The following is a 20,114-nucleotide window of genomic DNA, read 5'->3' on the forward strand; positions in this document are numbered from 1 at the left end:
TTATGTGTGTTTGGATACTGAGTCATGTGCCCAATAAATTTACTGAATGGATAACATCCAATCATTTAAAAGTCTGTACAATGTAAAGAAGTCATTATCTTTATCAATTATGATGCTGTCAGACTAGTTTCTAGTGTATATTATTATATACTCCATTTGTATTCCACCGATATGAACGTTAATAAAACATCAGACATGTTACATTGACATCAGAAATTCATGTATTTCAATTTCCTTAAGAAAAAAAACTTCAAAAACTGTCAAATTGTGCAACATGAATTTATTATTATGATGGATATGAAATTAGTGACTATAAATAGATTAATAATATTGAAAAAAGAATACATTATAGGTAGGTAATAGCAAGACACTGAATTTATAAGTAAGATGTGATTAATTTTTCAGTTGAAATTTGCAAAATATGTACCTAATCAATTCTGACAGGTTTGTTATGCTTAACAATTTCTGTCGCGACATTTAAAATTCCTCATTGTTTTTCAATTGAATATTTGTAAACATAATATTATTTACTCAATTGGTTTTAATGAGTCATTGAAATGGCGGATAAAAAAGTTTATTTTGTGAATAATGCCTATAAACTCTGCAGAAGGTTGACATTTCACAATGATTCTGTAAACTTTAATGACTGCTTATTTAATGCGGGTTTATTCATATGATTGGGTATTTTAACTTGTTTTAATGTGACCGCTTCATTCAAATTATTTAAATTTTATTCTACCTACCTCCATTTTTGTTGAATAACACAATATTAAAGAATAATTTATCTCAATAGTGTAAAGATTTCAGTATTTTTTGTACGAAGTCAAATTGGAGATGTATGATGAGGTGATGGTACATAGAAGGTCGTTGTTGCTTGATTGTGGAGATGAGAGTTTATTGGTTGATACAAGAATACACTGAATACAATAATAAGGATAAGGACGTGCTGGTGAGATCCATATGATCAAGAGATTACTATGTCGAGTGAAGGACTCGTGACAATAGTAGTACGTCTCGTGACGGACTCGATGAGTTGAGTGAGGATTCATAGATTGTCTTTCTTATTTATATTAATGCAGTAGATACATACATAATATTACAATAGGTGTTGTCGTAATTCCCAATCAAAACACACTACTGATCTAGTTATGATTGAGGAAACGCTGACAATTATTATTATTGTTCTGATATTTGGTTTTAACAACAAAACCTACATATTAAAGTATGTCACTAATTTAATGCTGAATAGCATGTCATAGTACTTATCTAGGGGTGAAGAATATGTAATCTGGAGAATTAAACCAGTGATTTTGGGGGCTGCGGACATGACGTCTCTAAATGTCGTATTTTGTGAGATGTGATATGACAGGACGTCCATTGACGTCCTGTACTGTGGAACAGACTATGACACGATGTTTATAGAAGTCGTGTTTCGGATTAAAACAATATGTTCCCTACTACTTGTGTCACGGTGCGAACATATTTCCATTAGATAGTGTCGTATCTTAAGACTTAAATATTTATTATCTAAATCAAAAATTTTAAAAATAAAAATTTTAATGTGTCATATTACCAACATGTGTCTGCGAATGTATTAATATCTATATGAAAATATACTCATATATATGTATATGTTAAGAGCTATCTAAATAATTGACATAATTTTTATATTTTCTCAAACTTTTTGAATTCAGTAATAATATGTACCTACCGATACATGCTGCAGATTTCATGTAATTGTAACACTCATTTTTCAGAATCCATTAATTCAACTTCTATTCATCTGTATGACATTTTTTTTTGTAGAAAACTGTTAAGTGTCATTTGATTAACAAAGATAGATGTGATTTAGATTAATAGTGGTTCTTAAGATTGGTTTATATCTTACATTATACTGATTTGAAATACCTTTTAGATCTTCTGGACGGTCTTTGAACATGTTTTTAGTAGCTTTCAACGGTGCAGCGTCACGCGCATTGAGTGTCAGAGCAGACCTGGTAGCTCTAGTGTAGACGGTCATGAAGAATCCACCCCCGAGTCCCATGCTCTGCATGTTGACAAGCCCGTTACAGAACATCGCAGCAATAACAGCGTCCACTGCGGATCCATTTTTTTCAAGAATATCCCTGTAGAAATCATAATCGAAGGTAAACCATCGTTTATGTAGGTAGAGGGAGCCTACTAAGACTATTGATCAAAATATTATTCGCTTTGAAGCAAGTTCATACAGTTCTCTGAGATTTATCTGCCAGATCCGCACTGAGATAAGTCACTAAAAAGGGTGTAAAAAAAGTTTTCCATAGCCAAAATGTTCCGAATTCAGCAAGTCATAGAGCAACATGTGTGTTTCAAACCCAAGTATGGATCTGATAGATTCAGCAAGTGGGTAATTATTATTTCTCGTAAGATAAAAAAAACTATTGAAAAACCTCTTCAGCAAGATTAATACAGGATTGTAGATAGGTAGGGTTGCCAAACATTCCGGATCTTCCTGTAACTAAGGTCCTTGTTTAGGATCCCAGTTGAATAATTTTCGAGAATTATCATTTCTCAAGAAATCATTAATGAGATTCTCAATTTATAAACATTGTGACTTAAATTTTCCTGTGAAAAACCGATAGAGTTAAAAAAAAAATAGCTTTCGACTTTTATTTTGAACAATTTGGAGAAATGGAAAAAGTCGTTTAATAGTTTAATTATTTTTTTTAAATATTTAAATATTTAATTAAAAAATAGGTTTAATTATTATGATTGATATTTTTGTCTGAAATAATTTGGAATCACATAAGTACCTACCTATCCAGAGTGCGAAAATTATAAGTTGACGTGTCATGGCCGCCGTCGTGGCGACTTATTATGAAAGGCAGTATTGTAGTTCTCGAAACGGCTACGCTTCACGTTAAACTTGCCGCAAGTCTATTAGTCATTTTGTTTCGAAAAAATGTCCCGGAATTTTCTAAAAAAAGTTGGCAACCCTAATTATTGTAGTAAATTATTAAAATAATAAACTTCTTTGAAAATAATGAAATAGATGGCACTAACAAAAAATGGATTTATCAGTGTTGGCGATTTAGCTCTCCGAGATTAAATTATTGTTTTTTTTTTATATTATAATATAGGTAATGCATCCGCCAAGTTTTGAGTCTATCTATAAAATTAATACCTACCTACCTAATAGACAATATTATAAATAAAAGTACCATTTATATAGCCTACAAAAAGTTTAATCGGGATCCTTGTAGGTACCGGTACCTACCTATGTTTTTTCAATACAATGATAATAATATTTCATATTGCTGGTTGATATTGTCAATCAATGTTGTGTTATGCATTATTTTTTAAGAAAATAAATTTTATTATGGTATTTGATTGATTCGCAAATAAAAATAATAACATTACCATTTTTTGTTGAGTGAAGTTATTTATTTTCTACATAGAGTAATTCGTTCGACCTTGAAACGCCAATAGCGAATTAGCTTTGTTATTGTTTTTATTGTCAAACAAGAAACTAATAAGAATCGTACACGAAATAACAACATTGATAACAAATTAACGATTCGGAAAGTTTGTGGATTGTGACTGTTTTTAATTTTATCAACACACGACAGTGAAACAAAATTATAACGAGTTCAAGGTTATGTGGAGGTGGAATGTGGTAAGATTGATAAAGACAACCGGTAAATAAAAACAATAATAACATTTTTAAATAGTTTAATAATATATCAATGAATCATAATATCGCGATATTAGTATTGAATTAATATACTAAACATCGAATAAACTATGAATAATGAATGAATTGGCGAACATAGGTATCTATGACAAAGAAATCTTACAAAATAAGAGCTACATAGTAGGTAATTAATATTCTTAAAGTAGTAACACAGTTTCTTTTAAATAATAATATTTATAAAACATCGTGTCGGGGGCACTAATAATAGTTATCATTAAAAATAAATTCAGCAGCCTTCTAGAACCATGTTATGATCGCTTCGTCAGCGACGCGGGTAGTATATTTTTTATTGTATCCAAGGTGATGCAGTCACGGCAGCCCGAGTTTTCATACAATGCCACAAGTACTGCGGTCGTCGCATGATACTCGTTATAAAAATGAAACTGTCGTCACCGGCATCGCGTTCCACTGATTAAATAATATTAGAGATTGAGCTTTTTATAAACAAACGATAAAAAAACTCAGCCTGTCAGTCCACATAATAAAAACAATCACAAAACCGAGACGTACGCCGAGCCGTTGGAATATTCTGCGCGGAGACTTCACATCGATTAATGTTTCGTTTTGGCTTCGGTTTTCTTTTGATTGCTTTCCGTATTCATTAGTTTAGTTACGATTTTTCTGGAATGGCCTGACGGATCGTGATGGTTCGTGTGTTCGCTGACTTCTTTCTTCGACCGTTGTTTGCCGCTGTGGCCGGAATGGATGTGCTTGTCGGGCTCGTAGTTGTAGTGTTCGTATTCATCCAAGTGTGCTTCCGACATGTTTGTAAATAGGTAGTAATGAAAATATTACACAATGTAAACAGACTAGACTCGCTAAGGAACAGCTGACTTTAGAGAATCGATCACTAATGGCGTTGGCGCACTCGGGAATCGCTAATAAAAGGTGCCAGATGCTCAGAGCGCGTGCGCACAGCTTCGCCTTGTGATTGGCCGAAGTATTTTCCTCACAGAGTGCCTGAAAAATTCTGTACACTGAAACCGGAGAAAATTTAGACATTTTTAAATTTGTAAAGTAAAAGTCCTCAGTAGGAAAGCACGTGGTTATGATTTTATTGTTTTTTTCCTAAATTCATGTTTATCTCGAATGGATAAGATGCATTTTTTAAATATTCGATGTGGCAATAATATTATGCATTTATAAATTTTAGAGGGAATGTTTGCATTTTAATTTTCATCGTATTTTTGGTACTTTTAGTCATTGGTAGGAATAATTCATTTTTATTTATTCATCCTGTGTGTCTATTCTATACTTATCAACCGCTAAGGTGATAAAGTGATTAATATTATCAAACTTAGGGTAAGTTTGTATCAAAGTATTAGTACTTATTGTAACAATTACAATAAATTGGTTGTATTGTTGCAGTAAGTGCTATATTTTAACAGCAGCAAAAGAGGTGCTTTTAAAATATAGCATTTATTGCAACAATTACAAACACCTTACTGTAATTGTTACAATAAGTGCTAATACTTTGATACAAACCTACCCTAAGTTTGATAATATTTATCACTTTATCACTTTAGCGGTCGATACGTATAGAATAGACCCACTGGTGATATAATTTAAAATTTAATTGAAGAAATATGACAATAATACGCCGGCTTTAGAGATAAAAAATAATACCTACTCTTTAAACAACAAGGTAGCATAACATGCCATCAATTTGAAATCATTGCGAATGTATACTTCGTCGTTTTCGTATCCCTCACTAGTGTGTACATGACTCATCTGGCATAGTTATATTTCTCCAGCGATTCCAGCATTCCGCCGTCCGCATAACTGAAGGTATCGAGAGGATCGTCACGTAGTGGGTCTATCGTGAAGGCGAACCCCTCTCGACTCTCGATAGTTTCGCTGGCGGTGAGTTTTCATGTCTGGCTGTGTGAACTGCAAAACGCGATATTTCAGTAATCCTTCAGAATGTATACTAACCTAACCAGACAAATAGGTTTGTACTAAAAATATATTCCTACCAAAGAAGTTGAGCTTCTTCTTTTTGTGGCATTCTTATAAAAAGTCGCTGAAGGAAATTCCAGGTTGTCGTAATTGATTTTTTATACGGAAGAAAGGAAGAACACGCATGAGAATCCGGAGAGTTTGTATTCAAATTTGTGGTTTTATAGTCCTTAGAAGCACACAAGAAGGTTTTCTTTAATAGTTTTGTTTCCGACACTATTTTATAGTTTGCGGTGGTCTACTCAAAAAGTAGGCATATTTTCAAAGGAAAGTTCTCGAAATGGCAATGGTTTCTTAGTTCTTACTAATAATGAATGTCAATAATCGACGATTTTAATGTATAATTATTTATTAATATTGTATTGCGCTGTTATTTTTCAGTCATGGCGTACTTTGTAGCAAGCTAGAGGAAATTTAAAAATAAATGTAAGGATATTTATGTATGTTTATGTGCTTCGAGCAGCCTGTCCATGACGAAAACTTGTTTTCATGATACTGCTGACTGCGTACCTACATAATAATAATATACCTAGCTAGACAAAGTTACTTCGAATTTATCGTTGCGTAATATATATTTACATACTAACTAAGGTAAACAGTCGCCCCTGACATCATTAATATAAACCATAGACAATAATCCGACTACCTGTATGCTCTGGGTTAGTCATTGAATAATTTTTGCATAACCAAATTTTAATACGGAAGTAACATTAAATAATCATTTGCAGTAGGCTCCTACATACATAAAAAAAGTTATTTCGATCATACCAGTAGGTACGGCAACTGAATATTTTGCGTTGAAACATATACGCGAACATGTGGTACCCACCTAAATAAATACCGCATGTTTTTCAAATAACTGGAGAGTACCTACCTATCTACTTTTTATGGTCAAGTGGCATAACACAATAAAACGTAGATATTATCCAGCAGTTGGCAAGATTGCATGCATGAATCAAAAAAGTTTGGAAGCTTCTGAATTTTCATGCGACAGTAGGATTTTTTGGATCTGCGCCTGCGTAGTAGAACGATAGTGGCGAACATGCCGGCAAAAAAACGAACTATGAACGAATTTTGAGGTTGACCTATATTCACTCATCATCATCAGGGGCGCGACAACCCAGTGTGGGTCTTGGCCTTCTTCAATCTTCGTACAGCCCGTAAAGCTCAGCATTATATCTTCTCCTTCAATTGGTGCCGTCTCTGATCGGTCCATATAGGTATACGGTGGAGAATTTTTCTTTCAAAGATGTTCAGGGCTCGTTCATTTCTCAGAGTTAATGTCCGGGTTTCCGTTGCGTAGGTGAGCACTGGCTTTACAAGTGTCTTGTAAAGAGTTCTTTTTGCTACCGATTTTCACTACCTGTCAAATAATAGTAGATAGGAAATAGTATTGTAAACTGACAACATCGCGTCTCGCTCACTCTTAAAGAATGAATTGGAGATACAGTTATTGTCACGATAGTTTAAAATACGCACTACTGCTGCCAGTAAATACATGCAGTGTATAGGCACTATAAGTTATGAATGACAGAAACTTTAAAAAAGTACCATTTGCCCAAAAAATATTATTAAAATGGGAATTATTATACAACGTATTTAAGATTTGACACCATAAACCCATTTATTTTGTCTTGGTTTCGTGACAACGTAGTTTGATATTTAGGTAAATACATCAACCATAATAATATGACATTTGTGTATGACTATGATGTCTACTATTTACCGTAGATCTGCATCACAAATGCTGACATATCGTCGGTCTATCACGCAATCTTGTAAACCTCGTAAATCCCGTTTTGGTCAAAAATGAGAATTTGATTGAATACGTTAGAATTATTGAATATCTACCGATGTGTAAAACTCGTACATCGATAGCAAGTATAATAAAATTATTGAAAAAAAAAACAATTCACAAAAACCTCGTAAATCGTGTCCATAGAAAAAGAAAATTTGCAAAACTCGTAAATACTAAAATCGGCATCATTTCCCACAGAGAACTGTCACAGTGAGTTGAATAATATTAAGAATATGACACGTACAGTCCTACAAACTTATCTAAAGAATGGATAGGGGAGCCACAGTCGAAAACTACCCAATCAAGACTCGCAACTGGACAGAATCTGACATTCGAATGACGTTTTCAAAATGGCGTCCATATGGTAGTTCATAGTTCCATTTTTGACCGTTCTTTAGATAAGTTTGTAGGACTGGTTCCCGAAATTCGGTATTTGATTTTTTAATACTTATTCCTATAATTTACACACCATATTCACATTTACATTCAGACATCTCCCTACTTACCTAAAATAGGATGGTATTTTAAGATAGGTAGTAGGTAGGTATGTAGTAATCAATGTGGTGTGATTTTTTGTTATGCTCATGGAGACGCTGAAAATCACCCATTGCACACATTCAGTTTGGACTCACTTGTATCATATCGATATAAAATCTCATTGGCTGAAAACCGCTCCATACTAACCTGTCGACATCTTACTGTCTCAACACTAATAAACCGACCAACAAACGATCCCGAATTCTTTACGAACTCTCATAAATTGTGTAGGTACCTACTAAATTTGTATAAAAAGTGGAAAACATCCTAACATAAATATTACCTATTGTATTTTTAACACGCATTGGCAGTTTATCGCATGTTAACTATCACTGTACATTAATTTTATAGCAGAGAGTAGGCAAGTAGTGAGACTCACTTTCCAATAGCCGAGCATGGCACGCCGTCAGTGCACACCGCCGCCTTCCTGAACGTGTGCAGGATTGACGGTGATGGAGGCAGTTCTTCTTCGGGGTCCGGGGGCACCAGTGCGTCCATCGACGAAGCGGCATCTCCCTTGGAACGGGTGCCGAAGTAGATCCCGAGCGCTATACAGATGACCAGGACAGCTCCGACTATGAAAATGTACAGTTTTTTGTTTCTCGCTCTGAAAAATAGCAAAAAAATCTCGGTTAGCCCAAAATGAGTGGCGACAAAATGTTGTTGACAAAATATCTTCATGCTATAAAATATGTAGGTACAATATACACAGACCTCGGACAGTAAGTACATAGTACTTATTAAGTAAATAGTAAGTATATAATAATATTAATATGTACCGAGAATGTTTATCCCATGGACATCCGACATAGGTACATACTAAATACCTACTATAACTATTGTGATGATATCCTATTTAGTCATGCATTATAGATTATAACCTTCTCATCAGGTGTGAGGAAAAAGAAGATAGATTGTATTTTATGTACCAGAAATTCTAGTATGTGATGACTGATTACGGATGTCAAAAAAATATCGATACTTTTTGACCGCTACTTCAATTTTACGTATCGATATATTTATTTCGATGACGTCCATATGTATTTGTGATCTACTATCTAGTATCAAAACTGATAGGGATCTACGATCTACCACACTCACTCATTGACATTCTTCAACTTAAACAAACATATTATATTTGGCTGAGGATACTCAGGCGTTACAACTTAAATAACATTTGTCTCAAAGTTATTTGCTTATTTATTATACTAAGAAATTCTTAATTTACCATTCATCGTAAAAATATATATATTTTGGTATTCTTTTGGGCACTCCAAATTTATCGTCAAACTATTATCATATTGTGCAAAGAGTCTACTGCACGACGGGAAATTACTTCCAATTTTAAAACACAAGGATTCACATCTTCTCTTTCTTTCACTCATCCAGCAATACGGCTATGAGGTCACGTGGATTTCCTCATGGTTAATAATTACGATTTTGAAAACGACTTTCACGTTTGGTTTAGAAAATATAAATAGTTATGGTTAATGGTTCCTTTTTATCACTTGGATGGGATCAATTATATTACAACTGAATGTACACGCTTTTTACATTTTCACCACTCAATTTATATACCTATGGCTATGGTGCGATCGATCAAGATCTATCCCGCGGTCGACGCGTTAGACATGCCTACTATATAAGTAAATATGTAGCAATATTGTCTTATAGGCCATCCATGGACTGAAACCGTATGCGGTTTCGAGCCGTGTGCCATACTAAGCTTATCTTTTCTGTTCATGGAAATATATTTTCACAAAGTATATTATAAGCATCTGATCGTATCCGTTATAACACTTACACTTACAAATTTAGTGAAAATATATTTTCATGAACAAAAATAATAAGTTTAGTATGGTAAACGGGTCTAAACCGCATACGGTTTCAGTCCATGGATGGCCTCTAAGTCTGCACGCCCATTACCCCGGCCAGTCGCTGAAATTCGGTGCAACGACCGGTCGGTGGACTAACCATCAGACGAATCGAAATCTAAAATTGTTTAGTCAGAATCAGACCTAAAAGATTTTTCCACGCCGATCTATCCATAGTTCTTTTAAAGCAACACTTTTCAATTTTTCAAATATAAAGTATAAATTTACAAATAAGAGACACAAGTGAGTTTTTCAAGAAAAATAAACTTAAATGACAGTTTTTTTAAAATACTAATAAGTATGTCAAATAATAAATAAGATTATATTGTTCTGTAAAATAATCGGTTTGGATAACTATTATGCAATATATAAATGCGGCCCCCAAAAGGTTTTTGGTATTCGTCAAAAGAAAGATTGTTCATCACTACAATAACGATACAACGAGGTGCCAAAAATATCTAGTTAGGGTACGAATATAGTACCTAAAATAAACGGAGAAATGGCACAGAATCTCTCTCCCACAGGTCTTTTGAAAACATCACAAAGCACTTTTATTTCTCATTCATTGATAGGATTAAAAGGACTTTTATATACATATTGTAGCTATTTGATACACAATAATATAAATTCGAGACCTACGTGATAAAAATCACGACAGATATTTTCTTATTTAATGTTTTTAATCTATACTTACATAGGTAGCTACTTCATGCTCTATATATCTCATACTTTTATAGTGTATTTTTATTTATCGGAAAATGATTAAATATTATAGTTACGATGCATAGATTATTTTGTAATTATATAATTGGTACAGTTCGGTTATGAGGAATACAGCGGAAAACAAATTTTGAAAATAGCCGATATACTGGATTATTTGTTAGTTTAATCTAACCAAACCTAACCTAACCCAACCTAACCTAAACTAACTCAAACTAACAAATAATCCAGTATATCGGGTATTTTAAAAATGTGTTTTCCGCTGTATTCCTCATAACCGAACTACACACACCGAAATTGCTACATATTATAATATATGTAGTATATACAGTATATACATATTATGTGACTTTTCAAGAGGCATTACTTCTATTTCAGTATGTAGACGTCAACTGCTGGACACAGACCTCCCCAATTTTACCCCGTTTTGTCCGGTCAAGTGCCTCCTAACTCAGTTTGAGACATTTTCTGATGTCATTCGTTCATCGAGGAGGCGTATCTTACAATTTTGATGTGCTTTTCTTCTAGATATGTCATGGTCACACCTTCTACTGATGTGTCCAGCCTACTGAGTCTAGCGATGTGATGGACGTTTTTGTTCACCGATGGATATCTCTCTGATTTCATTTTTACCCTTCAATTAGATTTTCACGTCGATCATCCCATTGCTTGTCAGCTTGTATAGTGTTACTCTTAATTTGCGTAGGTACTAGGCCATCTGTCAGGGTTAGGGGTCTCCAATCGGGGACCACGAATTCATCAATACATTTGAATCATAGCGGTAAATCGGAGTATACATATTGCTTATTAAGAATGTGCAACACGTTGATCGCGGGATGGATTTCAGTCGATCGCCATTAATATAATATGATTTCATCAAAATTTTGTGAACGAGAAGCATTAACCATTCCTATTTTTGTGTGATCTGTCACTTGATTCGTATTCGTACACTCAAGGCCCGAGAGAATTAAACACATAATCAAAAATACACCCTCCTTCACCCGCCGTGTATGTACAGCCGTGGATTATGCACGGCCGCCTTTCACAGCGCTGTATTACGACATAATGAGTATTTAATTGCTCACATTTCGTCCCGAACGGAGCCACACGGGACCGATTATTTGCAACCATGCACCTTGGTGCTTAAGACTGACTCTAGAAAGGCAATGAGAAAGTGAGGTCCAGCTCTGCTGGCCGCCGGCGTGATGCGACCTGTGTACCCGCGTACTGATGCTCAAGATTTAATCTGATTCTACGGAGGGGTCGGGATTATCCCGCTCCTCATACGACGCTGCAAATTTTTCAAATGCTGCAAAATTGGCCTCTGTTGCAATCAGGTCCGCGTGGCCAATTGGGCCCGTGTGAGGACGGACTCTGGCAAACAGCTCCGCTCGCTCGGATTCCATGAACGGGCAATCCCAGAAGACGAAACGAGGGAAAAAACAAACAATCAGTCAATCCCCGCGCTTTTAACTGATGCATAGTTTCCCCTTACCGTCACGCAGTAGGCTCTTTGCATAGTACGATAATAGTTAAACGCTGAGTGCAATGAGTGCCCAAAATAAGACCGAAACGAGTGTCCTCAGCCAAATATAAAACGTTTATTCAACGGGAGAGTTTTGATAGGTGCTGGAACTGGACTTGGCTTGCCTACTTGAAAATGGACATGCCCGGCATATATTAAGCATTACATTTACTATATAATATCATTTGCCAAAACCGTATGAATGTTATCATAAAAAAAATATATTGAATATCCTATTGATGACCTTTGTAATTTCCGGAACATATTTTTCAATCCTAAATCAATATTCTGTAGTCATTGTAATAGTTTATTTCCTAGAATTCTGTAGGTATATTGTATTTAGGTACCTGTTCATATATTTTTTCAAATATTAGAACAATACTAATTATAGCCAACTTATATTTCAAACAAACAATCACACGTGCACTGCTTCATATAAAATAGCCCATCGTAGTTACTGTGGTTTTTTGTTTGTAAAATTGTTATTTTTAAATGTAACCGCGCCGGCCGCTCACTACGTCGGGTTCGTAGACCTTTCGTCGTGAAAATTTATCATAATTTGTGGGAAAGCATTACGAAAATCAAGAGCGTAATATTATTTCCGCTTTGTGACACCATTTTGATTTTTCTCTTGTATTCATTATTATTATTATTAAGCTGATTTGGCTCATTGATGTCGAGAGTATTTCTTTAATTAGGTAGTCATATCGTGTAGTCTAGATTTTAATGTCGTTTAAAGATCCTATCGAAGTAGGAATATTGTTTCACATCCGCACTCGCTTAAAGTGGGATAGAGTTTACTATCACCAGTGACGTATCGTAGGGGCAGGGAGGGATTATGCATTACTTAAGGGCGGCACATTACAAAAGGCGGAAAATAATGAAACGAAACGATCTTTACAACATTTTAAAATAGTGGCGATTTTTTGTCTTTATAGCGAGAGAAACTGGAGCTCCTGGATGGAAGGCCAGCGCCTTACGCACTGCATCACGACTCACGAGAGCTGACTGTTAGGTTAGGTTAGGTTATCATACTTGAATTTATGAATTTTGCCGAAATTGGCTATGAAAAATGCCGCTGGTCCCGTCTGGCTTCCAGTAAACAGACTTGTACCAAAATTTCATATTATTTCAAATCATGTTGTATACCCATGTACTATTAATTCACCCAGCGAAAGAATTCGAGCCATGGACTCCTGTTTCAATCTCGGTACCTACAGAAGTACGTATATATAATTATAATAATATTGCATAATGCATATTATACATACTATTTACTAATAAAAATCTTTTTTTTTTTGTGATTTTACCGAGGCTTTGACTGCGACTCGCTGTCATATCGCCTCATCTCTTCTAGAAGGGGATCCGTCGATCAGGTCCTCACTCCTATTCTGTTAAATAACTTTACAACTTTGCCTAGCTCTTCCGTCTTACCCACCGCCAGGACACCCTTCAATTCGTCGACATTCTCATAGATATCTGCAATTCGCAGCTGTACTCTGTGATTTTCATATTTGGGGCATTGCAGTGCTATATGTACAATGTCCTCTAAAACATGACATTCATCGCAGAGCTGCGATTCGCTTCTTCCCATGAGGACATCAAATCTTTTGCCCATGGTGTGCCCTGTTCTTAGCCTCAGTATTAACTTAAGCTCATTCCTCGTCAAAGAAGACTCTACAAACCAGGGCACCTCTCGTGGTGATGGTAGAATTGACTTACTCCATTTCCCCTTTTCTAATGATGCCCTATGGTGAAAATCTATCCACATACTATGGCACATTTTTTTGCGATGTTCTATTTCGACAGAGTCGATTAGATAGTTTCTAGCATTTATTTACTAATAATTGATTATGGTCTATTATAGGTGCATAAACAATATTGCATCACATTTTTTAATATTACAAACAGTGTTGAAATGTCTCAGTCAGCGCTATTTCTCGAAAATAGTCGTCACATATTTACATAACTAGATTAAATTTATTAAAATCATTTAAGTACAAAACATTACTCACACCAAATAAGATTTACGTACACCTTTTCTCAATGCATTGTTCATGGTAATCGTATTTCTTTGTTTGGAAAGGTGTTCATGTATACGTAGGTAATACGTTTATTAATAACAATAATAACACCTTGTATGCATAATATAAACGTATATAGTCATATATACGTGTTTTAAAATAAAGTTTTATCATGTAAAAAAACAACACTGATAGTGTTGTATTACGCAATAATTCAAAATATTATGAATTCGAGCAAGACTTGTCTGACCATACTGGGTATTTACATATTATTTACTTTTGTGACAGATAATAATATTCTATCTATACCGTTGCCTTATTTAAGTGCTTATTTTATTATTGTCAGATAAGGTAAGTATCTTTATCGCGTGTTAGAATATTATTGGATACAAATTATGTAGATTGCACGCCCTTAACGGCCCACGTGCTCGTCGTAGGTCAAAATTGAGTTTTTATTGTATTTTCAAATCATGATCCTGGACACTCCTTAAACGTTGTAGATAATCTATTTATCGATTTTTTTTTTATTTTTTTTTAAACGGTACATGTTCAAACACGCGCATCAATATCATTTTACTCCCTACTTTAATTATAGTTTGTCAATTTATGGCTACGGCCGTATGTTGTAGCTTAACCACTGGGGAATGACAAAAGAAATGGCGTATTTCAAAAAAACACTACCTTATTCTTAGGTCAATAATTATTATAAAGCAATCATTATTCATAATATGTTTATCACACTTGAATGTTCAAAGACATAGCTTATAATAAGTATCTTTAGAATCATCTTCAAATGTGTTAATCTTGCCGATTTTTTGAATAATAAAATGCCTAATTCTTGTAAAATTTGGGATCACAGAGATTATCAATATAATTTTTTATCGTGAATATTTTATAAAAATTATCTCGTAATAAATTATACTAATGGCTTTATAAATGCGTTTAAAAATCAATAAATGTAAAAAATCTTAACACCACTGCACAGTTATGTACCGAAATATGGCTATATTCTAAAACATTAGAGCGAGAGGTTTAAAAGAATACTATTTTATGTAACAAAAAAACTTTATGCAGTCATAAAATGTTTAAAGTAACTATAAAGGATAATAAGGCTTCAAAATTATATAAATAGATTATCTACAACGCTTAAGGAGTGTCCAGGATCATGGTTTGAAAATACAATAAAAACTCAATTTCGACCTTCGACGAGCATGTCCCCCCTTAATACAGTTACAAAGTATCGGAACAAAAAATAATATTTTATATTCCATCCATTTCAAAATTTGGAATATCTAATTAGGTATAAATTCGAATAATATTAATACGGCGGCTCTCGTGGTGCAGTGGGTAAGGCGCTGGCCTTCCTCCCGAGAGTTCTCGGTTCGATTTCCGGTCATGACAAAAATATTTATGTGTTTTTCTCAAAGCCTGGGTGTTTGCGATTGTTCAAAATTACTAACAACCACCTTGTACGAAAAAGCAAGGATATGGTTATTAATAATTCTAAAAAAAAAAAATAACATTAATACATTAGTATCATAATTATTGCAACATTGTTGTAATTTGATAAACATAATAATAACATTATTCCTTCAATATTAAAGTTTATTGCAGTCTGTCATATCAGGACTCGGCAATTAATAATTAATTGTATGCAATATCTGTATATTGTGTTTACGAATTAATTAAAAAAATAGCTGAACTCCACAATAAACTTTGATCTGTGTGTGCAGTTTATTCATCAGCGAGAAAAATGCCCTAATAAATCAACAAAGTCTTGCACTATTATTTACAATAATAAAATAACATTGCACATACAAAGTAATTATTATCTGTTTATTATAAATATTAAAACGAGGTTATAGTATTATTATAATATATAATAATTATAATTGTATACTATTTACAACATATCGATAAACGAAGAAAAAGTATTAGACGTACTGTCAGCAGTAAATCCATGCACGAATAAACGGGGTATAATGTTGACCAAAACATTTCTCTGACCGTCTCAATCTACCAATCCATGCTTGCCCTGGCCTACGGGGTGTGGTGGTAGTTTTGAAGCAGGGTCCGCTTGATTATTTTAGAGCATAAAACCAAGGGACACAAATCGAGCAGACTGTCAAACACAACTATTGTATGAGCGTTATGTTTACGCAGTGACGTCCTTAGACAAAATGCCGTCCCATTTTTTATACCTACAGTATTTTTTATCATCCTTCCATGTCTCCAATATCTAAGAAATGTGTTGTATGGGTACAATATTAATAAAATATATACCTACCTACCACTAAAACTTACAAAATTAAATTTATACATATTTTACCCCAAAAGTGGGGACTTTTTGACGTTGTTAATACAGTCTTAGTTGCTTACATTATTTCATTTTTGCTATACTTTCTATATATTTCTTGAGAAATTAAGAACGATCCGTGTCGCTTTTCTTCTAATGGAAAGATATTTTCGTTATTACTAAGTTTAGGTAGCTATTTCTATATACCTAATGATTCTCCTCGATTTGCCGCCCTTCGAGTAACTGCCGCCCCCAAGCGAGGCTCAATCTGCCTACCCCCACGGGACGTCACTGTGTGTACGTGATAACCTTTAATGCATATTATGAGACAGGTGTAACTATTGAAAATAACAATTCTTGTTAACGTGTTTAAGTACATCCGAGATCTCTTCCCTATTATACCATGCCCGACGTTAGGGTAAACTAGTTTCCATTAATTTTGTGTTCCCTGGTCAGTATATTTACCTTATTTATTATATTTACATTGTGGAATTGTAATAAACGTTAGCTACCACTGTTGGAAGTAACATAATATGGAAACGGTCTCGTAGTTTGAATTCACGACCATTTAAAGATAAGGTGTGATTGGCACATCATAAAAATGGTGCAAATAATGCTTAATTGATATTTATGGAATAGGTACTCTACCGTTATTTAAGTAGATAGATAAAATATTAAGGTATGTACGTATATTAATGCAGTGCACAGTAGTATATACATATCTAAATGTGACAGGTACCTCCAATGTATACATGATATTCATGGAAAATATTGATAACAATGATAACGTGGATAAACATGACAATATTATGATGATTGATTCATGATGACTAAAGAGTGGCTAAGTCTAAAAATAGTATTAAATATTATAACATAACACTACTCCACATGTTTAAGTCAAAATATATACTAATTTTAAATAGACTTTTTTTTTATTTATCGAATAATTCACAAGAATTTAACATTCTTTATGATTTAGATTTTTTTCTAATATAATATTATAATATGTATGTTTATGAGGTTTTTTTCCCGAATTATGTACTGTGATACAAACACATAAACCCTGTTTAAAGTTCTATATGCGAAAGATAAACTATGGTACGTCCAAATTTGGTGAAAATAGTTTTATATTTGATTATTGATATTTCATTTTTCGTCGTCTATTTGTTACATAATTAGGTATACCTAATAGTAATTTATCGAGAATTCTCGAGAAATCAATAAACCACTAAAACAATTTCTCCCCCTATCGTCTCACACGTGAATGTGAGGCCATTCCGTTGGGAAAGCCGAATACCGAAAACACGCAACCCACCAAGGGACCCTCTTCAATAGACCGGAAGTGAAAATGTGGGTTGTTAGAAGGTCTAGACTGAGATGGTTACACTGTATAGAAAGCATGAGCTGTGGACATAGTATCCACGAAGCAAATGCAGTAGAGAGAGCTTATGGTAGACTGAACGGGCTGGAGGCCGCTAAGATCTATACCAGGATACTGGTCTGACAACGATGAGGTATATTTAATTAAATATATTGTATTTACTCTATAAAACACGAATTTTCTTTATTGTATTGAACATCGCTAAGATACTAAATCTATAACAGGTAAATATATCATTTTATATTTCAAAAGATTGGTTTAAATCTAGGGTAGGTTGTTTAAATAATGCTTCGAAGCTCGGGGATGAGGCTTTTTAAATAAGCCACAGAGTAAAATCTCTTTAAAATACATCATTATTTTTTTGTACGCAAGATATTTGGCAGAAAAATAAAATTTAGCTCGACTTTGTCGCGACGTGGAGTTTCTTTAAAATGACCCAGATTTGATTAAAATAATCTAATCTTGGATATTATTAACTTCTTGTACATTTCAGTCTATCTGACTTGCCAAAATGTGTGCTTATTGAATTTATTGTCTGTTTTATTTAATACCTATTTGATTTAGTGATTCAAAAAAAAATCCACGGATTGAAAATGCTGGATTGAATTGCCTTGATAAGTTTTATTGTAAATTTTTCGCATAAAAAAAGTATGTAACAGCAACACATATTTTCATATTCATCACAAAAGATCATCGAAATAATAATCATATTTTTAAATTGTATAAAGTACGAATCTTTTCATTATTATTTATTTTTCTATATGTAACATAAAGAATAAGTTAGTGTTCATTATAACTATAAACCTTGTTAATAATTTTTCCGAAAAGAATTGAATGATAAGACCTTTCTTTTACATAACTATAACACCTCAAACATAATAAAAGTAATGTATCCATATATTTTTATATTTTTATTACTTTGGTATTTTACCTGAATTGGTAATACTCTAAAACTTACTCCGCACCCGTTAGTTATTTCAGTTCCCATTATTGGTCCCTGGTTGTAACCTAAGAACACTGCAGTACCTATTTAGTATTTCTTTTAGTTTGTTAACTGTCAATTCATGGTGGAACTGCATTGTATTGTTGTTTGATTGAATAAAACGCAAAGTTGAAAATGTCCCTCAGAGGCAGACAAAACCGGTCGAAATTTTAATAATTAAAGTGGAATAAGTACAACAAAAAAATGCGTTTTATTAAATCAAACAACAATTTAAAAAATTACGGCTGACAAAGTGTGCATTATTTTTGTCAGACCTCGATAGCCTACCTATACCTTTCGCCACTGGCTTGTATAGCATCTATGGACCGCACCCCACTGGTACCTACCTAATTTACACAAAGATTTATCATCATCGTTCATGAAACTGTTCATGTACTGTGCTGGTTACTCGTTGTTGTATATCTTTTAATACCTCATAAAAATACCCATTTGGCATCCCTTGCACACTGTCGATACCAATGATAAGGATACGCAAATGACCGAATCATTTACGTCACGTGTGTATTTACGTCATGTATGTTCGTTATTTTCGTCAACCATAATTTATGTTTATATAGACAGTTTTGCTAAGTTAAGGGCGCTCGTGCTCAGCGTGGGTCAAAATGGAGCTTTTATTCTATTTTCAAAGCATGATCCTGGACATTCTTTAAACGTTGTAGTTAATCTATTTATATAATTTTGAAACCTTATTATCCTTTATATTTATTTTAAACATTTGATGACTGCATAAAGTATTTTTATTACATACAATAGTATTCTTTTAAACCTCTCGCTCTAGTGTTTTAGAATATAGTCATATTTCAGTACATGCATGTGCAGTGGTGTTAATTTATGTCGACATTATTATAGTGAAATATTTACGATAAAGAATTATATTGATAATCTCTGTGATCCCAAATTTGACAAGAATTAGGCATTTTATTATTCAAAAAATGGGCAAGATTAACACATTTGAAGATAATTCTAAAGATACTAATTATAAGCTATGTCTTTGACCATTCAAGTCTGATAAACATCCTACGAATAATGATTGCTTTATAATAATTATTGACCTAAGAATAAGGTAGTGTTTTTTTAAAATACGCCATTTCTTTTGGCATTCCCCAGTAGTTAAGCTACAACATACGGCCGTAGCCATAAATTGACAAACTATAATTAAAGTAGGGAGTATAATGATGTTAACGCGCGTGTTTAGAATAATAATAAAAATATAATAAAAGCTCCATTTTGATTTCGCTGAGCATGTCCCCCCTTAAGAGTTAAA

The 20,114-nt window shown here is 33.7% G+C and overlaps 2 protein-coding genes across 5 annotated transcripts in view; both read right to left on the reverse strand.

The window, feature by feature from the left end:
• Positions 1 to 20,114, reverse strand: part of LOC147073819 (scoloptoxin SSD14-like) — a 76,785-nt gene that overhangs the window by 26,839 nt on the left and 29,832 nt on the right. For 2 of the 4 annotated variants that reach the window (XM_085944461.1, XM_085944459.1), the window contains 2 exons: positions 8,407 to 8,634; positions 1,909 to 2,126 (listed from right to left, as the gene is read on the reverse strand). In XM_085944461.1, the coding sequence (XP_085800587.1) occupies positions 1,909 to 2,126; positions 8,407 to 8,634 (446 nt within the window). Of the gene's footprint in view, positions 1 to 1,908; positions 2,127 to 2,792; positions 2,908 to 8,406; positions 8,635 to 20,114 lie in introns of those variants that run through there. The other 2 variants (XM_085944463.1, XM_085944462.1) reach the window with 2 other exon arrangements.
• LOC147073821 (uncharacterized) lies at positions 4,145 to 4,607 on the reverse strand. The gene has a single exon (XM_085944465.1). It carries the CDS (start codon positions 4,495 to 4,497, stop codon positions 4,285 to 4,287), a length of 213 nt encoding a protein of 70 aa, XP_085800591.1. The 5' UTR covers positions 4,498 to 4,607; the 3' UTR covers positions 4,145 to 4,284.

Source organism: Rhyacophila brunnea, unplaced genomic scaffold (genome assembly GCF_057557595.1).
Source record: "Rhyacophila brunnea isolate RB1 unplaced genomic scaffold, BYU_Rbru_1.0 scaffold_17, whole genome shotgun sequence".
Classification (NCBI taxonomy): Eukaryota; Metazoa; Arthropoda; class Insecta; order Trichoptera; family Rhyacophilidae; genus Rhyacophila; species Rhyacophila brunnea.

Bases quoted from the DNA above. Each gene is read 5' to 3' on its own strand.
- LOC147073821 (XM_085944465.1), bottom strand. From the start codon at position 4,497: ATGTCGGAAGCACACTTGGATGAATACGAACACTACAACTACGAGCCC.